Source organism: Denticeps clupeoides, chromosome 15, assembly GCF_900700375.1.
Source record: "Denticeps clupeoides chromosome 15, fDenClu1.1, whole genome shotgun sequence".
In the NCBI taxonomy this organism is placed as follows: Eukaryota; Metazoa; Chordata; class Actinopteri; order Clupeiformes; family Denticipitidae; genus Denticeps; species Denticeps clupeoides.
In genome coordinates this window covers 20,137,044-20,163,996 of record NC_041721.1, presented here as the reverse complement: position 1 = coordinate 20,163,996, position 26,953 = coordinate 20,137,044, and the positions used below count along the sequence as shown (strand labels likewise).

The 26,953-nt window shown below is 41.2% G+C and overlaps 1 protein-coding gene and 1 pseudogene across 9 annotated transcripts in view; one reads left to right on the top strand and one right to left on the bottom strand.

The window, feature by feature from the left end:
* The window catches only part of pcnt (pericentrin), a 48,231-nt gene that overhangs the window by 2,222 nt on the left and 19,056 nt on the right, over positions 1–26,953 (top strand). For 3 of the 9 annotated variants that reach the window (XM_028954279.1, XM_028954283.1, XM_028954287.1), the window contains exons 4-34: positions 3,096–3,245; positions 3,331–3,411; positions 5,682–7,244; positions 7,314–7,409; positions 7,639–7,773; positions 8,279–8,534; positions 8,688–8,752; positions 8,890–9,052; positions 10,313–10,383; positions 10,689–10,776; positions 10,850–11,096; positions 11,732–12,221; positions 13,615–13,767; positions 14,234–14,383; positions 16,871–17,031; positions 17,143–17,348; positions 17,532–17,710; positions 18,010–18,157; positions 18,241–18,432; positions 19,334–19,566; positions 19,899–20,018; positions 20,174–20,194; positions 20,497–20,727; positions 20,988–21,155; positions 21,339–21,491; positions 21,869–22,036; positions 22,131–23,075; positions 23,561–23,731; positions 23,819–24,274; positions 25,250–25,355; positions 25,431–25,597. In XM_028954279.1, coding sequence (XP_028810112.1) covers positions 3,096–3,245; positions 3,331–3,411; positions 5,682–7,244; positions 7,314–7,409; positions 7,639–7,773; positions 8,279–8,534; positions 8,688–8,752; positions 8,890–9,052; positions 10,313–10,383; positions 10,689–10,776; positions 10,850–11,096; positions 11,732–12,221; positions 13,615–13,767; positions 14,234–14,383; positions 16,871–17,031; positions 17,143–17,348; positions 17,532–17,710; positions 18,010–18,157; positions 18,241–18,432; positions 19,334–19,566; positions 19,899–20,018; positions 20,174–20,194; positions 20,497–20,727; positions 20,988–21,155; positions 21,339–21,491; positions 21,869–22,036; positions 22,131–23,075; positions 23,561–23,731; positions 23,819–24,274; positions 25,250–25,355; positions 25,431–25,597 — 7,533 coding nt within the window. The remainder of the gene's footprint in view (positions 1–3,095; positions 3,246–3,330; positions 3,412–5,681; positions 7,245–7,313; positions 7,410–7,638; positions 7,774–8,278; positions 8,535–8,687; positions 8,753–8,889; positions 9,053–10,312; positions 10,384–10,688; positions 10,777–10,849; positions 11,097–11,731; positions 12,222–13,614; positions 13,768–14,233; positions 14,384–16,870; positions 17,032–17,142; positions 17,349–17,531; positions 17,711–18,009; positions 18,158–18,240; positions 18,433–19,333; positions 19,567–19,898; positions 20,019–20,173; positions 20,195–20,496; positions 20,728–20,987; positions 21,156–21,338; positions 21,492–21,868; positions 22,037–22,130; positions 23,076–23,560; positions 23,732–23,818; positions 24,275–25,249; positions 25,356–25,430; positions 25,598–26,953) is intronic. The other 6 variants (XM_028954282.1, XM_028954286.1, XM_028954280.1 and 3 more) reach the window with 6 other exon arrangements.
* On the bottom strand, positions 2,511–2,660 carry LOC114765431 (uncharacterized; annotated as a pseudogene).

The following is a 26,953-nucleotide window of genomic DNA, read 5'->3' as shown; positions in this document are numbered from 1 at the left end:
GAAGCTTCGGGGATTCACAGTGTGCACAGGGGCATCCCAATGATGTTCTCAGCTGTCTTCACAATTCACTCTAGGCTCTTGCAGTCAGAAGTGTTGTAGTTGCCGTACCAGACAGTGATGCAGCTCTTGTGGATGCTCTCAATGGTGCCTCTGTAGAATGTGGTAAGGATGGGTGAGGGAAACTTGGTCTGTGAGCTTTTTAATTAATGAGGTGGTGTTGACTGTCCACGTAATTTCCTCAGTGATCCCTGAGGAAATTACATTAGCTGTGCGTTAACACAGCGACCCACCAGCACACAGCTGTACTCCTTCGGCAGGTAGAATGGCAGTCATCTTACCGATAAGACCTCGATCAGTGATAAACAGTATTGTGAAACTGCTGCAGTGTTTGTGTACCATTCAGTTTACATAGTCCACCTCCGCGGGTCTTACTGGACAAAGCGGCTTCCCTGTCCACTCATTCAGTCCAGCCGGATGTTTCCTGCTGCCTCTCTATCATCTCCCACTGGTTGGCACGCTGTAATTTGATTCAATACATTTAGTCAAGCAATCGATCATTTGTGACCTGAGAGTTACAATAGTCCTTGTTCCGAAAACAGAGCAGATTTTATCAACCAAATATATGTCTGTGTGCTACTATCATTAAACTGTACTACATTTTATAAATTTAAGAGACAGACACAAATGTAACGAATTTGCTCAAAAGGAAATATCTAGAATTAATTATAACTGGTTATAATTAATAATAAACATTTAGACTAGATTTTGAGATAGACTGTAGCAGAATTAATGTTACAATTACTTGATCTGTCCGTCCACGGAGCAGGTAATATAATTATTTATCAATTCTGGGAACGATTAGCCCCCCTTTTGCCAGGAAAGGTAGCTTTCCCACTCTGCGTGCTAGCAGTAATTTAGCATGTAGCTTAAAGGGTCAAACGTTCAGTGACTCCAGATGTGCGCAGCACACAGAAACAAACGATTGTGAATTTAAAGAATTTAATAAACACGGCTATAGCTAACATACAACAATTAGACGAACATATACATACAGGGTAAAGGAAAGTGATGAAAAGAGAATGGCAGTATTACACATCAATTAACCACAGCCTAATGAGAATCGTCAGAGAATCAAAGTTCTCCTTAAAAAGGGGTTCAAACGTGCATCTAAATAGTTATAGATGTTACTTGCATTGGTCCTTGTTTCATGCAAAAGAGTCCTGATGCGGTAGGGTCACGATCCTCGATCCTTAGGTCTGGAGCTGGAGGTCTTCCTTGAAGGTAAACTTGCCAAAGAGTAAGCCCCAGAGGTGAGCTTATCAAAGTGTTGAAAAAAAGTGTCTCGGGAGGAGGAAAGAAGTTCTGAGCCATGCGTGCCTGTGTGACGCTCTTTTTGATGCTTTCTGGCACGCCCATCATGTGGCCTGAATGGCCAATCACAAGTGTGAAATTTTGGCGGGAGAAGTTCCCTTTGTCTGGGTTTACGACTGACCGGAATTTTTATGGCTGGTCCAGAGAGAAACTGTAGTTCATTGCAGTTACAATTTCTACCTTATAGAAATTGTATGATGCATTTTGTGACCTCATAGTATGCATCACTGTTTCAGTAATAAGGAGATGTTCCTTCTGACACCAAGAAAGGGACCTTTAGGAGGTAGGAAAGTAGAGATACACTTATACACTTAATTATAGGTAATTAGAGTTTACCTAATGCAAAATAGAAAGTTGTAACTAGTATAATTCATACAAGGGAACATACACACAACGCGTGCATATACGGGATCCACTTATAATCACATATTCCTAGCACAAGGTACAGAGAACGTGTTTAAGTGTGTGCGTGATTGTGTATTGCAAGGGTGGAGCCCGACAGGAGGTCTCTGAAATGCTTTGAAGCTTGGAGCCCCGATGAGCAGTTTGCAGACCCAGTCTGCTTAGCATCATGTTTGTGACAGTGGGGGAAGACGGGACAATCAGGCTGATGGTCCAGGTTTGTAATTTATATGTAAATGTCAAAGGTTAAAAGGTTCTTTGAAGATCGACCATCTGTGATCCTACGCAGACGCTACACAAATTAACGTTTAACACAGTGGTCTCAGGAGCTCTGTAAGCTGCAGCATGCATGGGCGCAGCCATCTTTGGGTACACAAATATCACGGGCAGTGGTGGACTAGTGTCTAAGGAAGTGGCCCCATAATGAGAAGGTTACTGGTTTGAATCCTGATCCGCCAAGGTGCCACTGAGCAAAGCACCGTCCCCCCCACACTGCTCCCTGGGAGCCTGTCATGGCTGCCCACTGCTCACCAAAGGGTGGTTGGCTAAAAGCAGGGGACACATTTTGTTGTGTGCACCATGTGATGTGCTGCAATGTTTCACAATGACTTTCACTTTCACCTATGACCTATCTGACTGGAGAAACGTGCACTGCTCCCAGAGGTACTGCAATACTGGGGTAGTATTGCAGCTGTGCTGCAGTGTCACAATGACTATCACTTCACTTTCACTTTAAATATGGGTCTATGCATGGAGTGGAAGAAGCAAGCCCTTTTACCAACTCCCTGTTAAAAAAATCTGGTTGATATGTAGTCCCCCAATGGGAGACATATCAGATATTACACTAAGAACAGATACTACACTTAGCAAAAAGGCATAGAAGCACAGTCTGTTAACCACAGCTTCATTTTTGCAATGAACCCACCAGCAAGAATGTGACATCACTGCATGCCACTCTTCACTAACCAAGCCAAACGTGCAGTTTTATTATTAGCAGTGGTGACCTAATGGGTAAGGAAGCAGACCCAAAATCAGAATGTTGCTGGTTTGAACTTCACTTCTCTTTCACTTTTACATTCTAATGAGAGATCTAGTGCATATGACATTAGTGAGCGTACAATGTGTTGTTTTTTTCTCCTGAAATATAGCCAATTTAGTTGCAACAACATGCTAATTAAACAGAAAAATGATTTGTTGCAGTAATAAACCCTGTTTTATAATTTTGTTGCATTTGAATGAGAGTTGGTGAGGTGTGTTCTGTATATAAATTATGGTGAAATTAAGTGGAGTAATTCAGTAAAGCCCCTATCTCTAATGAGCAGCAGCTACAATATGCTGTGGAGAAACGAAACAAGATTATTTCTCAACTGAGTGTGAACCTTCAGACAGCGCTAGAGACTAAAGATCAGGTGCAGCAGGAGGCACTGCAACTTACAGACCAGATACAGTGCCTACAAAAGCAGCTCCAAAAGGTATGTGCGTCTCTTCAGTCTTCATTTCTACAGCTAAACTTGATGTGTGTAATTTTTCTTCTTTTTCCCCAAATTTGTTTGACAGATAAAGGAATACTCCTGTCAGGTGTCCCTCAAGAACCAGGTCTCCCATGTGGACCAAGTGTGCTTGGATGACACTTGGCAGGTCAGACCTAATCTCTGAACAATTTACAAGACACTGCAAATATTGCTGCTTTTCTTTGGCACTTTTTACCCTCATCTTTGTTATTGGTTGTTGATTCAACTTGGTGCACATCTGATTAGTCAGTGTGAAGGAAATGATACTCCTGATTTCTTAGCATGATCGTTTCAAGCCATTTTCAGACCCAACACTGTATAAACAATGCAGAATTTGTGCTGCTGGTTTCATACTGAACAACAGGTAGTTGTGGTTAATGTTGTCACTGTGCAACAACCTCTGAATCCCACCACATAATATACTTTGACTCTTTATTTTCCTTAACAAACTCAAAAGTAGGTCTATATATACTGCCACCAAACACTGCACTTGGCAGACTGTAGCATTATACCACTACACAAAGAATGTGGTATGCAGAAAATAACTGTAAGATACTACAGGGACAGTGGTGGCTTAGCGGATAAGGAAGGAGGTTCAAAACCCAATCAGTCAAGGTGCCATTGGGTAAAGTACCTTGGCTGCCCACTGCTCACAACGAGTGATTGACACATTTCATTGTGTGTCACTGTGTTCTTTGCTTCATGGTTTCACAAGGACAATCACTTTAGGAAAACCTTAGATATTTCACAAAAGCTACAAATCTCAATGATTAGGTAATTCAGAGGAAGGTTTCTGCTAGATAAATACATTGGATTGAGAACAGAACAGCTAAAATGCCATTACAAAGCAGAATAGAAGTGAAGTGAAGTGATTGTCACATGTGATACACAGCAGCACAGCACACGGTGCACACAGTGAAATGTGTCCTCTGCATTTAACCCATCACTTTGAGTGAGCAGTGGGCAGCCATGACAGGCGCCCGGGGAGCAGTGTGTGGGGACTGTGCTTTGCTCAGTGACACCTCAGTGGCACCTTGGCAGATTGGGATTCGAACCGCCAACCTTCTGATTACTTAACCGCTAGGCCACCACTGCCACCACAGTATGTAGTCTTTTCATGTAGTCTTGTTCAATGAATAGTGTTGTGCACCTCTGGGTATGAATAAAGAGAAATTCATGGTGTGACCCCTAGAGGTGTGAACCTTCACTGGCATCACAATTCGATTCAATTATGATTGTCAATGCCTCGATATCAATGAATCATGATTAATCCCGTACATTTTCTACATGGTCACATAATTTTCCAAATACAGTTAAAGTCTCGTACACCTGTGTGGACCCTTTGATTTTGCAACAACGAGCAGAAAAGCGGTCTGGTGTTCAGACATCCGTGGTGTCAGTTGAGGGCGGACTCTGCGCTTGCCGCGGGGCTCAGTTTTATTTTTTCCAATATTCCGTTATAATTCTTCTGTATTCCATGTTTTCTGTTTACGTTTGATGTAATTTTTAATTTATAAGTTAAAACCTAATCTTTTATACTTATATTTTTATCATTAAATAATTTATACTTCAATACACTACAAAAATGACTGGCAAAAAGATGCACTGGAGCAGTAAACTTTGTGAAAACCAGTATTTGTCTCTCAAACTTTTTGATAATAACTAGCTTTCCCCCTTAATGTGAGCCTCTAGTATCTTCTTTCTGAGCTCCAGACTGATTTCCTTTACAGTAGTCAAAGTCCATTGAGACATAATTTATGTGCTTTTGGGCTATATAAAAAATAAACATTCTAATTTATTATTTACAGACCCTCTAGACCTTATTCCAACTTTCTTTTAGCAGATTACCAACCTAGCTGTATCTGCGGATAAAGTTTTAAATGTGTAACATTCACTTTTATTATACCTCACAATCATAAGTGCATCTAAAATGCAGCTATTGTTATGAAAGGCTGCATTAGAGTAATCATCTTCAGAAAGATCAAAGATTATCAAAAACATTTTATAACATATTGCTATGGTCTGAAGACTCCTGGAGCTCACCTGCCCTGAATGGATTTCCATTAAGAATTCCGTAGAGAAAACGTCACAGTCGGCCAATGGAGAAACGGTTGATAACCCCGCCAAGCTGCTCTCGAATGCAGCACAATGCTCGTAGTGTCTTCTGAAACTGTCTTTTCAGTTTTTAGTCAGTCGGGTTGCAAGAATAGTCATTGTGATTTTTAACATAGCATTCGCAATGTTGAGTTAAATTTTATAGTTTAGCCCTAACCTAGTACATTCATTTTTTGAATTTATGCTGCTAATTTGGGGTTTTAAATTGATATGGTTACTGGTATATGAATTGGGCTTTACATTGTTTGATTAATCAATATAAAATATTACAATTTATTTCAGATGCTATTGGCAGACTTGGAGGATGAATGTGAAAACCGTTGCCAAGCTCGGGATCATGCTGATCATTTGCAGCAGCCAGTCCAGAATATGGAGGCTGAGCTGGCTGACAAGGTGGAGCTCAGCATGGAGAGAGCGTGGCTGGATGGTCTTGTACAAGATCTCCGCAATCAGCTTAGTGAGAGAGAGGAAAATGCTTGCCGCTTGAGGTCCAATTATGAGGCTGACATTTCCAACTACGAATTACGACTGCAGATGCTTGAAGAGGAGAGGCGCATGGACATGGCCCAGCTGGCAGAAATGCATGAAGCTGATCTACAACGTCTGCAAGAACAGCATAATGAAGAGGTTAGAAGGATTCGACAGATACTTACAAAGATCCAGTGTACCAATTTCTCAAATTTTTCTATTAAGGAGAAACTGTGTCTAGATGCCTCATCCTCACAAGACAATGATTCCAACCAGATGGAGTGTTACCTGCCCTCTGCGGACCCCATAAACAGCTCCTGGGCTAGTGAAATTGGGGACAGACAAAGCCAGTTGGAAACATCTGAGCAGTTTAGGCTTGAAATCAAGACACTTTGTGTTGAGTCAGGGATGTTGAGCTATAGAGAATTCTCTTCTGATCTTACCAAAAAGGACTTTCCAGTGGAAGATACAGAGAGTCTGCATTCTGAGCTCAGCAAATCTCATAGCATTCATGCATCTGCTTCAAAAGATCTAATCCTGGATACTGAAGCTGTAAATCTGGGTAAAGAGTTGCTGTTCCCGGAGTGTCAGGACCTCAGTGAACTGGAGGAGCGCAACAGGCAGCTGGAGGTCCTTCAAGAAAAAGAAAAGCTGAAATTTGAGGAGGAGGAATTATTTCACATAAGTTGCACTGTGGATCAGGCAATAAATCTGGATGGAGAAGGAGACTGTGATGTCCAGACTGTGTTTGTTCAACAGTGCTCAGCCTTAGAGAATCAAAGGGACCAACTACTTGAGCAACTAGAGGAACAGCAAGAAAGAAACCAGTCAACCTCAACACTTCTAGGTCAGAAGACTCTTGAAGTGGACTCTGTCTACAAGGAGCTTCATCAGGTCTCCTGTGAAATGGAGAAGAGGGACAAGAAAATTGAGACACTAGAGAAAGACAAGGCAGCCCTTGAATTAAAGGTCCTTTGCCTCAAAAACAGCTTGACACATCTGAAGGAATCAACATATAAAGAGGCCACAGAGAAAGCTGCCCTGGAGCAGTGTATTAAAGCTCTTCACGATCAGGTTAAGAGTATGGAGAACATACTAGCATCAGAGCTACAGAACTTTGAGCACCAACTACATACCAAGGAGTCAGAGCTGGAAAGGTTGAAGGGAGAGTGGGAAAAGGCAGACAAGGAATACATGGAAAAAGAGATTTTCTTGGAGAAAGAGCTGGCTGCTGTGAGACAGACTATTCAGGATCATGTGAATGAGCACAAAGAACAGTTGCAGTCACTCTTGAGAAAGGAAGAAATTGAATCTGCTCAGTTAAAAAGTGCTCATCAGGAGGAAATCGTTCGATTGGAGCAGGAACATCAGAATGAGGTGAGTAGAATCATTGGAGAATTGTAAATGAAAGATAAGGCATTGTTTTATGTTTTGGTTTCTTTTAAGCTTTCTGAGCTGAATGAGCAAATTGATGAAAGGCTGACAAGTCTCCGTGCCGACCTGGAAGAGGAGCACCGAAAACAGCTTTGCTTGGTGAAAGAGGTACTTTTTGGGTTGTTCAGTTGCTCCTTTTTCTATATTATTTAGTCTTTTGTGAGTTTAAAAATATATAAGGAAAAATGAGTTCTCTGCCCTGAAATGCTGAAGACATGGTAATTGACTGCGTCAAGCCATGATTTATGGTCGCCCCCAAAAAACTTCATAGTTCAGTATTTACACGCCTCTGAATTTCTCTGACTTGTATTAATTTATCTTTAAATTCCATGTAAAGGTCAATGAACGAGAGCACCGTAGGGCTATGGCTCTTCTAGTAGCCCAGAAAAAGAAGGAATTAGAGCAGCTTAGTGAAGAACTCTTTGAGAAAAGCATTGAAGAGGCACCCAAGGCTGAACTTCTCCAGGCACAGGTATAATATAGCATTTTAAGATATGTTAAAATAACAGTTGTCTCCTTTTGGCTATCCACATCAGGGATCAGTACCGTGTACTTGCCGATCTGGTTGTCTGCACAAAGCTGTGGCAGCTTTAAATCTCAACCATAACCTTCACCAAAAAATTTGAAAACTATGTAGTGGACTGTCTGAACTGTCCATTTTGGTACATTTTGCCACCATGTGTAATTTTGGGAATTATTAGGGATTTATTACAACTGTTTCACCAAATTCCACCGTAGGAATCTCCATAGTTTCTGCTTCTACCCGATGTGTAATTGAGCATGGTCTTGAACCCGCACCCACAATATTTTTGGCAATTTTATATTTATTTATTTATTTATTTTTGGCTGCACTGCGTTACTTGGGGGGCTTTTGGCCTCAAAGGGTTTTAGCAGAAAAATTATTTGATTTTTATTAAGCAAGTTGTTCGGTCATGACCACCTGACTTTAGTCAGCAAAGTCATATGTCCACCTACAGACACAGCATAATCTGGAGCTAGAGGCACTCCGTCTGAGTCTGACCAACCTACACACAGCCCAAATGGAGCTTTTGCAGGTAAGCATGCAGAAGGACAAAGAGGCAGCACTGCTGGAGCTCAAGACTGCACTCAGAGAAAAATTGTCTCAAGAAAGTGCCATGCTTCAGACACGTCATCATTTTGAGCTGGAGCGACTTCGCGACCAGAGTAGGGAGCAGGCTGAGAGAACCCAACATAAGCACCAGCAGGCGATTGGTGAGCATGTTGTTTGGTTGGCAAAAATAAGTTGTTAATGAAATAACATGTTTGCAACATCTGAATAACAACCTACATCTGTTTTGATGTTCTATCTAGTCTGATTGTAAAGTGTTTTTTTTTTTTTTTTTTTTGGGTTTCCCCCCCTGTCAGAGGAGCTAAGGATTGAATGTGCAAAGCACATCTCAGAACACAGATCTTTCGTAGAACAGGAGACTGTAAGTAGAAATCCAATTTTTATATATATATATATATATATATATATATCACACACACTCACACACAGGAGATTCACAAACATTAATATCCTGTGCTGTTTGTTCACATTTGTTCTTTTACCCTCATTCCTTTCCAGAAAGTGATCAAGCTCTCTCAGCATCCCTCTGCCAGAGAGCAGACTGTCCTTCAAGCCAGGATGGAAGACGCTCAAACAAACCTGACTGAGAGCCAGGCTGAACTTAACTGTAAGGTGGAAGAGAATCTGAACCAGGCCTCAAATGATCATAAATCTACTGCTCGTAAGTGTCTTTTGCATTAATTTAAAATTTTCTACTATACTTTGTGGGGCAGTGGAGGCCTTCCCATAATCAGAAGGTTGCCGGTTCGAATCTCGATCCGCCAAGGTGCCACTGAGCAAAGCACCGTCCCCACACACTGCTCCCTGGGCGCCTGTTATGGCTGCCCACTGCTCACTCAGGGTGATTGGTTAAATGCAGAGGACAAATTTCACTGTGTGCACCATGTGCTGTGCTGCTGTGTATCACATGTGACAATCACTTCACTTTTTTTTTTATTTATTTTTTTTATTTCTTCATGACAGTAAAAAACATTTTAATGTTGAGTTTATTGAATGCTTTGGATCCCATGCGAGATGTTTTATATTGGAACTGTGCTCCAATGTAAACATTTGGTGGCAAATTCATGCTAAACAATCCTCTTAAGCAATGTCATTAGGCTGTCATTCAAGACTAAATGCATTACAATGGGATATCATGTAAATTTCTGGTTTGTCAAGAGTGTGCTTAAACTAGTGTTTAGGCAGTATAATAAAAAAATAAAGTGAAGTGATTGTCACTTGTGATTCACAGCACAGGGTGCACACAGTGAAATTTGTCCTCTGCATTTAACCCACCACCCTTGGTGAGCAGGGGGCAGCCATGACAGGCGCCCATGGAGTGTGGGGGGGGGTGCTTTGCTCAGTGGCACCTCAGCGCCACCATGGCGGATCGGGATTCGAACCAGCAACCTTCTGATTACGGGGCCGCTTCCTTAACCACTAGGCCACCACTGTATAATGTGTGCAGCACATTACTGACACCAGTCTGTACAGCGGGTGACCAATGCCAATCCAGTTTGCAAAAATGTTCAGTACAAGTTACGAGAGGACAAAAGGTGGATTTAGGTTAACGTGGCAAGGGGGTATTAAAAGAATATGAAGCAGTAACTGCAGCTGCTACTAGCGCTTAGACTAAAACACATAGCATCAATGTGTTTAGTTAGTTAGTTAGTTAGTTAGTTAGACCCTAACTACTGTAAGCATAAAAAAAAAAACCTGCCTCTACCAACTACATTGCACACTTACAAATAAATAATATTCATAAAAGTATTGTGTGTCAAGCAACATCAATGGATTAAACTCATGCTTTGTCTTTAGAGCTTAGAATAATAGTCCAGAATTATAATTGGAAGGTTTATTTAAACTGAGAGAAAGAACAATTCCCCCAATGTATTATTTTGGAGCTTCTGTTAACTGTGTGTGTGTGTGTGTGTGTGTGTAGGCAAGGTAAAGAAGCTGCAGGATAGCCATATACCCAATCAACAGCTACATGATAAAGAGACATTTCAAGTGGTGAGTCTGGGGTGGAATAGGAAGTTTGTACTTTTTACTACTTTATTTTATTCATATAATGTATCTGTAAAGCACATTTATCCACAGTTCGCTGCTCGAGCTCGCGCTTCTCATCTATAGTACCTATGCTTTCCGTATGATTCGCTGCTAGTTAATTATTAAATTTTGGTTTGTAAGTGTTTCGCATGTTGTAAATTTGAGACTATATACCCTGCATTATAAAACAAGGTGAATAAGAACTAAGTGGCATTTAACAGCATTTTCTGGGGCCTTTGTGAACAAGAGATTGCTCTATGCTTTTTCAGGAAAAACTGGAAGCAGTGGTGAAGGTCTCCTCTATAGAGGAAGTGGATCAACTTGAGACCATGAGGGCCAGTCGTAAGGAGCTGGCAGGTTAAAAAGGTTTTAAGACCGCTACATCAAAGGGTTCGATACACAACATACTCTTATCTCACTCTTTTACCAGAGCTCAAAGGACATCTGTTGGTGCATTCTACTTGGAAGGATGATGTAGGAAAGCTGAAGAAGGAGTTTGCTCAACAGAGGCAGGATCTCCAGGAACAGAATGAGCATGAGCTGGAGAACCTGCGCACGTTCTTTCAGCAGTGGCTGCAGTCCATTGAGGAGAGCCGCCGTGAGGAGATTGCCCTGCTGCAGTTGCGACTGGTAGAGGACACGCTGGAGGAGTCCGTTCTCAAGACTGGCAATGCCAGGTATCATTGGAGATGGTTCAGTATAATGATCAGTAGAATTTAAAGAAATCAGTACTGTTGTTTGGTCAAATATATTGATTGATCTTCATCTTTGATTTAATCCCAGGCTCTCTGAGTCAGTGAGGCATGGTGTCTTTATACATATCACTTTGTGACTGAAAGTACACTATCTAACTTCTGTCTGGTCTGCCAGCAAAGATTTTAGGGTTATTTTCTAAAGCTATTTTATTTGTGAGTTTTCATGGTTTATGCAGAATAGTATGGTGTATGTTAAAATGTGGGAAAAGAGACTCAGTCTATGTAGAACCATATAGAGCATGTGTTGTGAGCAGGTGAACAAAAAAGTTAGGTTCTTTCAAGCTCTGCTTCTAACAAGTTCTGGATGTTTTAGTGTAAAAAAAAAAAAAAAGAAAAAGAAAAGATAAGATATGATATTGAAAAGATATGTAGTTTCTAAAGATGTGTAGAAACGGATCTAATAATAATGCAGAATTTTGTACAATTATGCTGAACAATTCCCAAAGGCTGAACAATTTTAGATTAGGTATTTATTATAAGTATTTTTTTTAAGTGAGGGTTCCTAAAATTCCACCACTTCTGAATTTTTCTGACCATCACTCTTGTTCCTCTCCTAGCCAATGCGAAATGCTGGAAGCCAGGAATATAATGAAAAAACACATTTCAAAATCAGAGCCAGAGAAAATCATGGAGAAACACAAAATGGAGCTGTCCATTCCCACAAATTCTGAAGCAGAGTTAACCACCAGGCACATGACACTAGGGCTTCAAGAGACCAATAAGGTTGAGCAAGAAGCCATGAAAGTGCAGTTGGAGAGCAGGCACATGCAAGAGAAAGATTACCTTGAGGCAAGAATGATGGACATTCAACATGTCAACATGGATGTCCTGGAGAACACATTCCTGAAGAGGTTCCAGATGATTTGGGATGAGAAAGAGGCGACTCTGTTGGAGCTCAAAGCAACTCTGGAGGAAGAGCATGCTTCCAAAATAGAGCAGCTCCAACTGGAACACCATTCTGTCACAGAGAACCTGAGGAGAGATCTTGCCCAAGTGCACATGGATGAGTTTAATGCTATGACTGCAGATCTCATACAAGCCCATCAGGTGAGCCCAAGAGATGCAGAAAATTTCAGTAGGTGCTTTTTAAAATAAAATGTAGCTGGGCTACGAATTGGATTTGGTGCCAATTGGATTCTTTTTTTTTTAATTTTTTTTTTTTATTAAATGCGATGCAGTGCTTTTGGAAGTAATATCTAGATATGCATATATGTATATATGTATGTTGATCCGCCAAGGTGCCACTCAACAAAGTACCATCCCCACACACTGCTCCCAATCTTTTTCATCTATGGCTGAGAGAAGGTTTGTTGACAATGCAACTGATATCTGTTTTCAGTAGTGTAATCGAAATTTTGCCATACTGCTGTTTTAACTGAAAAAACAGGGGGGGAAGGTTTGCAGTTTCCGGGTTATTATTTGGATTTTTGAACCATGATATGAGATCATATGGATACAGCGGCAAGATAGCGCAGATTGCCTTACTCCTGCATAAAGGGCACTGCAGTAATTGAGACCTGTTGAAATGAAAGAATTTATGGCTATTTCTATTTCATTTCATGCCTTTTTCAAAATAGGTTTTAACTTTGATTTAAATGTGGCAGGCTTGCAGTGGTTTTTATTACATGCAAATTTAATAAGTTTAGGGTCTGCATTTGATTGTAAATGTTTTATTACATAGTCATATAGTGCATACAATCACATAGTGCATCCGGAAGTTATTCACAGTGAATCACTTTTTCTATATTTTACGTTACAACCTTATTCCAAAATGTTTGCACACTAACTAAGGGTGACTGGTGCAGATGACCAATTTGGTTGTGTGCACGGTCATCGTGAAGCACAGCACACAATCATTTCACTTTCGGATCCACCTAATTTAAGTGAAAGTGAAGTGATTGTCATAGAAAAATGGACAAGTCACATACAGTAAAACAATTCTAACATCAATTAGATGAACAAATGTTATTGTTTTTGCTAGCACAACTTTTCAGGTAGGCCGTCTGTTTGAGGTTATATGGTATTACCTCTCTCCAATCAAAGCTAACAGGAACAGTTTACGTTCATAAGCAGTAACAATAACAAGACAACTTACCCTTAATTCTATTTGCTTTGAGTCATGCATGCTGTGATTTTCATCCAAACTGATAATTCCCATGTGTAATCAACTTTTTGGCTTTTCCTGTTATGGGTCACAACACTGGACTGTTGTCTGTGGAATTGATTTAGGCTAAATTACAATTAGGTGACCATAAAACATAGGTAAACATAAAAACACTAACTCAGACCAAGAAATTAGTCCATGGTTAATCATATTTGCTAGGGAAGTGTATGAGCACAAGTGCTTTTTGTTTTGTTTAAGGACCTTTTAAGTAAAACAATCAGCTTTGTTTTGAGTGGAAAGCCTCATTATATATTTAACTATATTTCTGTCCTCCAGGAAGAGTTGTCTGCAGCTTTGTCCCAGCAGAAGGGAACTCACTGTTCAGCATTGGCTGCTCTGAAACAGCAGGTTTTAGATCTGGAGACTCAACATACTGCCGCCCTGCTGGAGCTCAGAGATCTGAGACGCACTGAGAAACTGCAGCTGCAGGTGTGTGTGCACAATTTCTTTCTTTTCTGATGTTTTTTTTTTTTTATTTCCCTGATTTAGTAAATGTTGCCATGCTTTGTCGTATGCTATGTCATTATTGTGTTTGCTACACTTTGATCTGCTCAAGTACAAGTCAACAACAGCTAGTCAGCCAGCTAAATGTGGCAAAAAAAAGAAATTGATTTTGAGATCAGATCTTCTAATCTCTGTGTGCAGTGATGAGTGATTCTGGTCAAATGGACCTGGCTTTAACCAGCTGGAAATTTCTGGGTCAGCACTAATCCCTCATCCCCTTACCCCACTGCCAACATCCGCTGACCATCCAATTTCTGCTTGGTTCCAAGGTTTCCTTATATTTAGGCATTTTTAACCCCCCCTGTCTTTCCCAATTGAAAATGCAAGGATTTATTCTCTGGCTTGTGGTTTTGTCATTTTCTTATCATGCTGTACTTATCACCAACATCAGGAAGAAAATGAGAAGTGGCTCATGTGGGAGGAGAAGAGTTGCAATTCAGAGGAGCAAGAGCGCCCGAGGCAACAGAAGGACCAGACCTACAGGGAGCAGGTGGAACAGCTCACACTGCAGCTGCAGGAGCTAGACTCTGTGGTGACCCAGGTAACGCATGTAATGTCTGCTTATACTTTTAGAAATAATATTTACACAAATTTGTCTTTCTAATCTGACCATTACATTAGCTGCAGAATTGGGAAAATGCATTTTACCCACGGTTTTGTTAAAAAAAAAATCACCTTTTCTCAATATGTGTATTTTTTTTCTCTTAATATTTATACCCTGGTATTCAGTCAGAATGGTATATTATTATTTGCCTTTTGATTTCATATACAGCTCTTTATTTCCAGAATGGAGGCCATTCTGGTGTTAAAAGAATGTGATATGTTGAAGGCTTTAGCTCTATATTGCTTTGGTGATTGGTCCCTCTGTTGTGGAAGTGTGTGACTACTGGGGTTTGTTTCCATGGTGTTCGTTTGGATTAACTCGGGGGGTTAGTGCAGCTTTATGGGCTGTGTATGGGAGGAGCTCTAGTTCAGCGTGTTAGTTTAATCTACACCTGAATGGGGGAGTACCTATTAACTGATTGATGTATAAATAAGCTTCAGCTCTCCAGGACAATTTTTTTTTTTATTATTGTTGGTAGCTGTTGTGTGTGTCAGTGTTTTTGACAACCATCCTAGATTTAGTCTTAGTCTTAGTCTTTTGGACTAAAATGTTTATTAGTTTTATTCAAATTTTAGTCACTTCTATATGTGATAGTTTTAGTCCAGTTTTAGTCGACAGAAACTCAAAAAGGTTTGTCTAGTTTTAGTAAAAAAAAAAAGAAAAAAAGTATAGTCTTTTAACAAATTAATTTAGGTCAAGGTTAATAAGTATTGGGGATTTCTGCTGGGCAGTGTCACACAAGTTGTGAAAATAGAAGCAGATCTATAAGTTCAACACATTGTGAGCTTGCAGATCAGCTATTTTCACCAATAATTACAATAATAAAGGAATGGTTTTAGACGTACAAGGTTTCCACCCAACTGCAAATACTTTCTGATCTAATGATTGTGCATTACACACAGATAAAGTGGTAACAGTGGAATCAATGTTCATTACTCCAAAAAAGCCAAAAACAAAAACATTCTACTTTAGCCAATTCTGAGAAATAAAGCCACAATTGTACAATGAATATACACATACCCAAAATATGAGTGATGGATGCGGAACACATATGCTCAACTTGGCCTTGTCTGCCAGTGCAATTAAGATGCATATTATTTGTAAAAACAGACATCATACATCTATCTTTAACTTGTGCAAACAATGTAATAAAATAATTAAAGATTCCAAAGAGCGATCGCCTGTTCTTTGGCACGTTGTTCCAGGGAGTCTGACTTATATTTGGATGCTGCGGCGAAGGCTGCTGGGATAGATGACTGTGCCCTGTTGTTCTTTGGACCACCAGGTTTCTCTTTAGGAGTTCTGGCCTCTGGGATCTGGTTGAGGAAAAAACAAAGAAGGGATACAATTACTCTATCTCTGTATACAACGTACATGTCCTGTAAAGGTTTACAGGTGAATACAAAACAATCAAATGTAGGTATACCATAAAAATACTTAAAATACTATGAAAAATACTCAAAATACTACCATGTTAAGAAAATAGAATGGTCTTAACTCTCACTCTCTCTCTTAAGTCTCAAACAAGCAAAACAAAAATACATAGCTTATTAACTGGCCCTGTACTAAAACTTTCTGATCTTTCATTCCGAGCAGCAGCCAAATTATATTGTGTGTGTGTGTGTGTGTGTGTGTGTGTGTGTGTGTGTGTGTGTGTGTGTGTGTGTGTGTGTGTCTTGACTGTGAGGGCACAGGTCATGGTTAGGCCTGTAGAGCGTCACTTGTAGCTTTTAGACTGAAGCTAGCAGACTACGTATAACAATAACTCGACCTGTTTAACATATCAAGTTACATGCTGACAGAACATAGACACACAAAGAGATGACCACACCGTCACTGAATGTAAACATGGCTAAAGTAACACACACACAATGAACTGACATTAGCGTAACAAAAGCTAACTTTAGCCTGAAGTTAGCAGCCCATTTGCGGCAGGAGTATGTGGAAAACGTACAAATTTATAAGCTTACTATGAAATTTATCACGAGCCGATTGTCGAGTAACATTGTAACGTTACATAGGCTATACGATATGTTAACAGAACTAGTAACTTACCTTCGAAAAAATATCCTTGTGGTGAGCCTTCAGGTGCCGCTTAAGGTTGGTCGTATTTTTTCCGCCTACTTTGTGGCCTTCCTTCACAATACACTCTGTTTTATTATCTGCTGGGTTATATTTAAAATACACCCATATGTCGTCTCTACGTTTGCGACCACCAAGCCCCTGTGTTGAAACTGCCGCCATTGTGGTCCATTGTCTGTGATGAGTGACAACAGTGTGACGTGTTGAGCACGTTGTGCGCTGCATGCCAGGTGATCAGATACTTTTTGGGTGTTCTCCTTGGCATGAACCGGGCCCGAGTAAGATTCTCACGATTTTGTGTGTGTGTGTGTGTGTTTCATGTGCGCATGTCTGTGTAAATAGCTGCGCACCGAGATGTGTGACCTACAGAGGCAGCTGGAGGGCAAAAGCTGTGAGATGGCAACCTTGGAGGGGCTGTTGCAGCGCAGGGAGAGAGAGAACCAGGAGTCCAGTAACCTGCTGGCCATGCTTCGGGATGACCTTTCCACCTCTAGCCAGCAGAGGTCAGACAGTTATACTGGAAGAATGACCCATTGACCGGTCCATCTCTATAGGAACACTTTAAACAATCACAATTCTTTGATTCAGCATTAATCATTACTTAATAATTGCAGGCAAACTCTCATCGAGGCTCATGGGCACCTTCAGCAGGTAATACTAGCGATGCTAAAGATCACTATGGCAACAGAGGAGCTGATAAGTGCTCGAGTTGGGATATGTCCTAAGGATCCAGTTTCTCAAAGCAAGACTGTGGAGAACCAGCTACCTACTCCCAAATCCATGCCAGCACTTAGAGAGACTGATTGCAGCCCAGAAACTGGTGAGTACTGCTGGAATTATCTGTTATACTTTAAGAATGAAATATACATTTAATAACTATGTATTCAATACCATGTTGTGCTATTAAAGTGTCACACTTTTTAATAAAGGTTACCAAATTGCCATTAGTCAATCTTTCTGGTAATTTTTTTTTTTTGTTTATTTTATTCTCTTTTCTGGATAGCTGGCTGTGTATCGGATAGCAGTTTGTGGTCAATGAGTGAGGATGTAGACCTATCTCAAAAGCTGTGTGAAAGTTTGTTCTGTGGTCCAGAGCTGGATCCTCAGAATGAGGAGCTGGTGCTGAGAGTGTGCTCCCGTCTACACAGTGCTGTAAAGGAGCTGCTGGAGAGGCTCTTAGAGGCAAGTACTTAGGTTGTCTCATGTAGACACGCACAGTTTTACTTTAGGCCTTATGCCTCATTAAGTGGTAGTGTGTTAGACACGAGCCTATAAACCAGAAGACCACAGTCAAAGGTTTGAACCATACTTGTTACCATTTAGTCATTAACGCTCCGTGTCTCTAGGGGGACTGGCCCTGTAACTACTGATTGCAAGTCGCTCTGGATAAGGGTGTCTGATAAATACCACAGTCTTCACTTAGTTAGACTTAGTTTTCTGTGTGTACACTACTTAGAGTTTCTAGTGTCTGTGTGTTTCAGGCTCAGTCCTTGCATTATTTTGGGGAACATTTGAGACAGGGTGGTGATACCACCCAGTTGCTGGTACATCAGTCTGAGCTTCTGGAGAAACTGGACCAGGAGACTGGACTGAAGAAACAACTGGAGTTGGAGCTGCACAAGGCTTCAGGTGAGCTTATCTGGAGCAGAATAGTGTTTGGGTGGGAGTGTCAGCTGGTTTATGAAATGTTCCTTTTGTATCTATTTTCTCAGGCCTGCTGGAGGGATACGTGTGTGAGAAAGCCTCTCTGGAGGAGTGTTTTGGGCAAAAGGAAGTGCAGGAATTACGTTTAGTGCAGGAATTGGAGAGTCTTCAATTACAGTTGCAGGAGCTGCAGGAGCAAAATTCACTACTGCTGCGACAGAGAGACACCCTTACTGGTACCCTTGAGGAGAGAGACAACTGTGAGTGGAGCTTTGAAATTAGGGTGTCTGGGATATTGTTTTAAGTCCTCAGGAGCTGTATCAGCTTTGTGCTTGGCCCGTTTTTTCATATTAACACTAAATCACATGAAAAATCATTAAATTATCATTTTGTTTAAGTTATGGCAGCAGTGGTGGCCTAGCGGGGGCAGTGATAGCCTAGCACTTAAGGAAGCAGCCCCATAATCATGCGCCTGTCATGGCTGCTCACTTCTCACTAAGAGAAATTGGTTAAAAGCAGAGGACTCATTTAACTCTGTGTGCTGTGCTGTGTATCACTTCACTTTCTTTTCTATGCTAGTGCATCTGTGGTGCAGGGCCATAGAAAATATTTACAGACCTGAACAAAAAATGTATCTGCATCTGCAGGGTGTATTATTTATTTGGAAAAATTATGTCTGTCATTCTGACATGGTATACACAATAAAAAGTCAGCTTGTTTAGTCATTTGGGTAATTTCTTACATGTCAATATTGCCTATATGAAACTATTTAAAAAAGAAGAAAAGTGAACCTGTAAAACTGTTAAATACAATTCAGTCCAAAATGTGGTGCACCAGTGCAAAAAAGTTAGTCTACAGCCCTGCCACTGCTATTTTCTCTAGGCATGGAGTGCTTGTCCATTGCACTTAAATAACGGTCTCCTGTAATGGGAATCTATAGAAAGGGACAGGAACACAGGCTTTCTTTGTATGGTGTTTTTTTTGTTTATTTATTAATTTATTTATTTTTTCCCTAATGAATAGTAGCATTCATTAGGGGAAAAAATGCTAAAATCAAATAAAAAAATTAAATTTTTATTGGATGTTTCATGACACCTGAGCGGCAGGAACCATGCTAACAAAAAAAATCCTTTTACTGAGTGCTTTTGGGTTTGTGTGCAGGTTTGTTAAAGGAGAGGCAGCAGTTGGTGCAGGAGAGTCTGGATGTCCAAAGGCAGGCGGAAAAAGAACGTGGCCTCCTTGTGTGCCGCATCCATCTCTTGGAGAGCACACTGGAAGAGCAGGAGAATCATACCCAGGAGCTGGAGGAGGTCCACAGAACAGAGACCGAGGACCTACAGCAGCAAATAACAGCTCTGGAGAAACAATTGAAGCACAACAGACAGTTCATTGATGTGAGCTCCATGTACATTTTATAGACTGCACAATATTTGTAAGCATACATATAGACTGCAGAAATGTACTGTTACTGTTGGGGTGTGCATTAATAGTATTGATTTAGTTAATTATTTATTTATTTATTTTATAAGCATCTTCCGTGTCACTTAAGTGGAGATAGGAAAAAACTCTGATATGTCTTAACTGAAATCTCAAAACAATAAATTATTTCAGCTAAGCCTAAAATGTTTCCTGATTTAATTGAGTGCAGTTCTAGTATGAACTTTTCCAGTTTCAGAGGGTTTGACTTATGTTTTAATGCAGCTTTAATCTGGGGACTTCTGTGCAGGAACAAGCAGTGGAGCGTGAACATGAAAGAGATGAGTTTCAGCAGGAGATCAAGAACCTGGAGGTTCAGTTAAAACTTTCGGCCAAAGGGCACAGCACAGGGGACATGACCTGTCAAAGGGTAAGGGTCATCTCTAAAATAATTTTCCATTTTATGTCTGTGCAGTGGTTTTAACATGATAGGTTTTTATCCAGTTAGAATGTGATATGGCTCTTTTGACATGCCAAATGATGCTGACTTTTCCACCTCTCCCTCCCCTTTACTAAATGATGTAGATTGAAGACTTGGTCCTTCAGGTATGACACCGCAGTAGAGGCTTCAACAGTTCTTCGATGCTTCTGTGTTTCACTGCTTTGTGTGAAGTCCCACTTCCCATAACCCTTCCTTCATGTTTCAGTGTACTGCTCTTTGCTTGTGCTGTAGTGTAGATTGAATAATGGCTGTGCATTGCATATTGTAAATTCATTGCAAATGTATATTTAAGGCCCTTCTACATCTCCTTTGCCATTTTGAGTTTGTCCATTGCTCTTTATACAATCTTGCAGTGAGTCTGTTAAATTCTGCTTTGTGTCTGAAATGACCTGGATTCTTTGCCCAGGTCGAAAGTCTGCAGGCGCTCATTAAGAACAAGATGGAGGACTATTCTACCCTCCTGCAGGCCAAGGAGCAGTGCCAGCGTGATGTGGATGAGCGTGATGATGAGATTGATAAGATGGCAGGCCGCATCTGTGAATTGGAGCAGGCACTTATGATTAGCACTGGGGCCGTTAGTGTGCCAACACAGCAGGAAATGCAGAGGGTGCACAGGCAGCAGCAGGAACTAATGCAGGTACATAAGCAGTCACATTGCAAAGGGTCATGATTCGTGTTATTATATATCAGGCTGTTTAAATATCTGGGCCCACTTGCTGCTCACCTCCCGGAGATTGTTTCACAATCAGGCCTGTAAATAGAGAAATGTCTGTCTTTTAGCAGAATGTTAAGTCATTATTTGTCATTTTTGTCTATGCTCCACATTTATCTGATTATCTGACTGCAATAGCATGGTCAGGGGCATGCTGTACATTTAATGATCCCACACCCTCATAGGATAAGGAGGCCTTGCAGCAGCAACTCTATGCAGATAAGCTCCAAATCTCTGCACTGCAGTCCAAATTAGATGAATCTCGACACTGGTTCTCTGACAAAGCTTCCGACCAGAGCTTCCAGGAACAGCTCAACTTGACTCAGCAGGAGCTACAGAAGAAGGAAGAGCAGGTCTGTGTCTGTGTTCTTGTGAATAAAAGACTTCATAAATTGCTGTGACCTCCTAGTAGTTTGATAAGAATAAGCTGAGTTGTAAACTTAACATTATCTCTGCCCTGGGGACGCCTGATTTTAAACATTTTTACACACATTGGTGTTTTGCCTATTTGAAAGATTACTATGTATATTTGTCAGGTTGAGCTCCTCTTGGAGCAGGTGCATGAAATGCAGAGTGATTTGAGTAGACGGGGGGAGGAGGTTCAGCAACTCTCACAGCAAGTGGAGCTCCTCAGCTGGGAGCACAACAGCAAAAAGGAGCAGCTGCAGCTGGAACTCATTGAGCTACAAGTACCATTTTAATATTTCACTACTACACCTGTGAATGGGCAATATGCGCTAAAAACTATAATATATATTTTAAAACCTACAGTCTTTTTAATCCCTCTCATGCTGGTGTTGCATAGACATGATAAAGGCATCAACAGAGGAATTTTCCATTCACTGCCTAAATGAATTGTGTGTCTGTCGGTCTCTTTTCACCAGTCCTCTTTTATCTGCAGACCTCTAATGTGTGGTTTGACAGATTATGCTGCAGGCAGGCTGTGTTGAAATAAAATCATCTTTAAAAATAAGAAGGATGCTCAGAAATACGCATAGTTGCTGCAACAGGTTGCCACTCACTGGGGGCGTTGGAAGTGTCATATTGGTCTCTGTTTCCTGTGTAGGAGACAGTGAACACACTACGTGGGCAGCACCAACAGTGTGATCACATGGAGTATGTGCATTCCCAGCTTCCTGCAGCCCTTCTGCAAGACAAAAACCAAGAGATTGACCACCTAAACCAGCAGATCTTGCGTATGCAGCAGGAGCTGCACACGTTCAAAGACAACTGTGTAAGGCACAGTTTGAAGCCCACCAAAGCTGATTACATAACCCAAAAGCATTTATGATGCTATGTGTTTTTTTTGTTTTTTTTTGGTGCTCAAGGCTGTGGAGGAGAAACAGGCTGAGGTTGAGAATCTGAGCAACCAATTGGAAGCACTGCGCTGTGACCAGCAGCGCCTGAAGCAGGACCAGGAGCAGGAAGTGGAACAGCTGCATGAGGTCATTCACAAATTGCAGGCAGAGTTGGCCCACCATGGCCCTGATTGCCACAAGCCCAGCAGCCAAGGAGACTGTGAGGGTGAGGGGGGCACCAGCTGGACTACTGGCCCAATCAGTGTCATGGAAGAAAGCCTGTGCCTTGAACTCACCAGATATAACATGCAGTCATCATTGCAACACCAAGAACTCCAACATGAGCTGGAGCAAGCAGCCATGGAGAAGCAGGCCTTGCAAAAGCTTCTGCTTTCCCAGGAGAAGGAATATGGAACCCAGGTGGAGGTTCTCGGGTCCTGTCTAACTGAAGAAAAACAAAGATTGTCTCAGCAACAGGGAGAGGTACGGGAGCTTTGTGGCCTGCTAGAGGAGAGACAGAACAAGGTGGAGCATTTGGAAGTCTGTCTCCAAGAGCTGGAAGACCGGCTGAGTCATTGTGAGGACACCCTGCTGAAGCTGAAGCTCCAGGTAAAGGCCGCTGAGCAGGAGAGGCATGAAGCCCACCAGGACCTGCTATCTATGACTGTGGAGAAGGACAGACTGGAGTCACTGGTGTTGATGCTTCAGCTAGAAGTAGAGGAGAGCCACACTGCTGCAGAACATCTGAGGTCAAATGTAACTTTGCTTGAAATGAAACTTCAGACAGGAAGCTCAGAGATTGCAACCTTGGAGACCAGGGGGGGGCAGTTTGTGGAACTGAAAGTGAAACAACTTCAGGAGAAAAATGAGTTGCTGAAACAGGAAGTGACTTCAAAGAACCTTCTCATTCAGGATCTAAAGTCCCAGCTGGAGGAAAAAGTTCTCAGACATGAGGAAGCCCAGAAGGATGTTTTGGTAGGAATTAAAAATTTAGTTTTTCATTCATTGCTGCTGCGGTCATTAACTCCTGAACTCAAAACGAGTCCGGTGTTCTTAGAAGTGTGTAAGTAACAAGGCTACTGGGTCAGTATGTTAGTTTTACAGGTGTTACCAAATATATTGTGCTTACTGATTCCACCATCTAACCCCCTAACTTTTTAACCAGTGTTATAAGACAAAAACTAAATAAAACCTGTCCTACATATGAGCAGCTGCACTGTTTATTGCATTTTTTATTTTAAATAAATTCCCACAAGCTTACTTTTAGTTTATATTTCTCACTGTTTCTATTTAAATTATTTTATGCACTATTTATGTGACTAGTTAAAGCAGCAGAAATAAATGTCAGGTCTGATAAAGCAGATGTGTAGAATGGTGGTGTAAAACCCACCATGTTCTAGTAGCACTCCAGTTCCCATTTCTATTTTGAGGGCAACTGCTGAATTGACTTTCTTCTGCAGACCTGTGCAGAGGAGACCTTGGCCAAGGCAGAATCAGCCATTAGAGAGAAGGCGAGGCAGCTAAGCCAGCTCAGCGTGGAGCATGATGCCCTGAAGCTGGAGCTAGCTGCAGTGAAAGAGGGTCTTAGCTCCAGTGCAGAAAGAGCAGATAAGCTGCAGGAGGAGGGCCAGGTACTAAAATGTGAGTGGGTATGCATTCAAGTGTGCAGTACAGAAGAAAAATGTAAATGCTGTTGTGTTTCTCTCTATGTCTCTCAGTCCAAGGACCACGCCCTAGCAGATCTAGTAGTGCATAATTCTCGCCTGAAGGCAGAGCTTTGTGGCTTGCAGGATAACCTGGTCGTGCAAGAGCAAGAGTTAGCCTGTCAGCAGAGGGAGTTGGAGCATCTGCGACAGCGCTGTAGTATACAGGATCTGGAGTGCTCTCTGACCCCCAAAGAACCACCACAATGCCTGGGCTTCCAAGAGAGCATGTCACATGACTTATCCCTCTGCTCGCCTGAGCTGTTACGCAAACCTGACTTAAGCGACGATCACTCAAGACTTTTCCATACCTCCCGCCTGTCAGATCTCAGTGGTTTGCATAACTCTCATCTGGAGTCACTCCCTAAGCGTGCAGCCTCCCCTGAGTCTGGACCCCCCTCTACACGCTCTCTGGGCTCCATTTGCTCTTCAGATATCCACTCCATGGTGGACTCACTTGAGTGCAATAAGGTAAGATGCTAGTGGAGCTGTGCATTCAGTCAGAGAAATGGTATAATTCATAAGCATAGTTTATTCTTGACTAATAATGTGAATAATATTACTTTATTGTGTTTACCGGTTGTAGTAGCCTAGTGGGTAACACACTTGCCTATGAACCAGAAGACCCAGGTTCAATTCCCACATACTATCATTGTGTCTCTGAGAAAGACACTTAACCCTAAGTTGCTCCAGGGAGACAGTCCTTGTAACTACTGATTGTAAGTCGCTCTGGATAAGGGCGTCTGATAAATGTTGTAAATGTAAATCGGTCACCTTGTATCGATCTAATTCATTTTAAACTCTATTTAACATTAATGTGATCAACTATACTACTTTGATTCTTCAGCCAGCCAGTACACCACCATCATATTGAGCATCTATGCTACTGCCCAAACATCTGGCAAGCAGGTTACCCGAGGCTAGAGTTGCAACAATTAGAAATTTTGGTGGTGCAATTGTCTGAGAAATAATCCTGGTTTCACAATTATCTCAAATTTGTTTTCTGCTACATGACCCTTAGGTGCCACTGAGCAAAGCACCATTTTAGTTCTTCCATGTTTTCCTTTTATAACCGGCAATATGACTTCACATTTAATCACTGTTCAACAAAGTGCTTGGGCATTTATTCTTTCCTTTTGTAAATATGTGCATTTCATATGATTTTACTTGCATGATTAAAAGTTTGCTAGTTTTCTCTGTTTTTGATATGAGTTATTGACTGTAAGTGGTCGTCACATATTTGTTCTTACCAAAGAGAAGTTGTTCTTATTCATGAATTGTTTATGTATTATTCTGCTATAAACTTAACTGATTTGTTGGATTCTGCTATTCTGGTGTTCTGCATCATGGAAATCATAGGGCCCTAGTGTTTTTAAATTTACGTTTTATTCGTTAGACTAGACAAAACCCATAGATTCTGCTGTAATGTTTGTCTTGTGTTTTTAGCTGAGGGAGCTGGACACCCTAGAACTGACCCTGACTCCCTCCCACTTCATCTGCTCTCCCTCTCCTGGTTCTGAACCTGAATGGACTAGTGATGGATATGGCAGCAGTAAGTGATTGGTTAATGTGTGTGTGTGTGTGTCTGCTTTCATGCCATTATGTGTCATTCGTTTTGTGTGTGTAGATATGAGTCCCAATCTGGGAATGCGGTTGAAACTGGAGTTGGAGAATACAGAGCGTTTGGATGCTCAGTTTGTGGAATACCTGCGCTGCAGAGGCATTGCACCTACCAATGCAGACAGTGCTGCAGGAAGCATGTACTACAGTGAACAGCTGTCACCTGAGCTGCAGGTAAGGTATTTTGTGTTTTTACCATTAATTCTTTTGTGAACTGCAGGTATGCAATTACGATTCAGCAATTGTTATCAAGACTGAAACATTGAGCTGTAATACAATGTCTTTTATTAATTTATTTACTATGAGGATACTATGAGGAGTCATAGGCAGGATTTGTCCTCCTCTAAACATGGCAAGTTGAGTTGATGCCAAATAGCTTGATTTTGATCTCATCTGATCACAACACTGAGGTCCCTTAAGATCACATATGTCAAAGTCAAGGCCCGCGGGCCACATCTGAGAGGGTTTTTTCTGGCCCCGGGGATTATATAAATTTATTATTAGAACTGACCCGCAGGTCACTGCACGCCAGCAGCATCCAGGTACTTTACACGCACCAACGCACTACATTTCCCACAATTCAACGGTGGTGCTCTGAGCGGGAGGCCAATTCCTTTCATTATTCAAAAGCTCTCTACCAGTGTGTTCCCGTACGCACAGTTTGCTGATAAAATGAGTGTACTCACCGCTGACTTTCGACACCGATTTGCTGACTTTGAAGCACAAAAAAGCAGGTTTGAAGTGCTCAGTAATCCATTTGCAGTTGTCGTGGAAAGCTCACCACCAAACGTCCAAATGGAGTTGATCGAGCTCCAATGCAGTGATGCACTGAAAGCAAAATATGCGGCGGTGGGTGCTGCGGAGTTTGCCCATTTCCTCCTCGAAACAATGCCCCAGTTGCGCATCCAGGCTGCTCAAACGTTGTCTATGTTTGGCAGCACATACTTGTGTGAACAACTGTTTTCTTTGATGAAGCTAAACAAAACATCACACAGAAGTCGACTTACTGCAGAACACCTCCACTCAATCCTGAGGATTTCCTCAGCCCAGAGCCTGGCCCCGAACATTGATGAACTTGTTCAAAAGATGACACTACCAAGTATCAGCCACAGCTTCAAAAAAGTGAACATTACTGTGCAATGACGTATTTATAGAGTTTTTACTCAGTTAAAGTTTAAAAGTGAAATATTTGTTTTCACACCACATGTGACTTTTCCTTGAAGATTTTTGCACTTTATTGTATTTCAATCAAATAAAAATATTTCAGTTGAGTGAATTATAGAAAATTGCTGATATTTATTTCTTTGAAGTAAATTTAGGCAATTTTTGCTATTTCCCTGAGAAGTAATACTGATGGTGCCTTGAAATAATACCGCTTCATTCATTTAATGTTCATGTTTTGGGGATTTTTCATAAAGCTTATTTATTTATTTATTTATTTGATCATATAGCAATATATTTTTTGGTTTTCAGACTGTTTAATGGGGATCACTAGACTATATGTGGTCTCTTTTTTTTCAATGAACATTC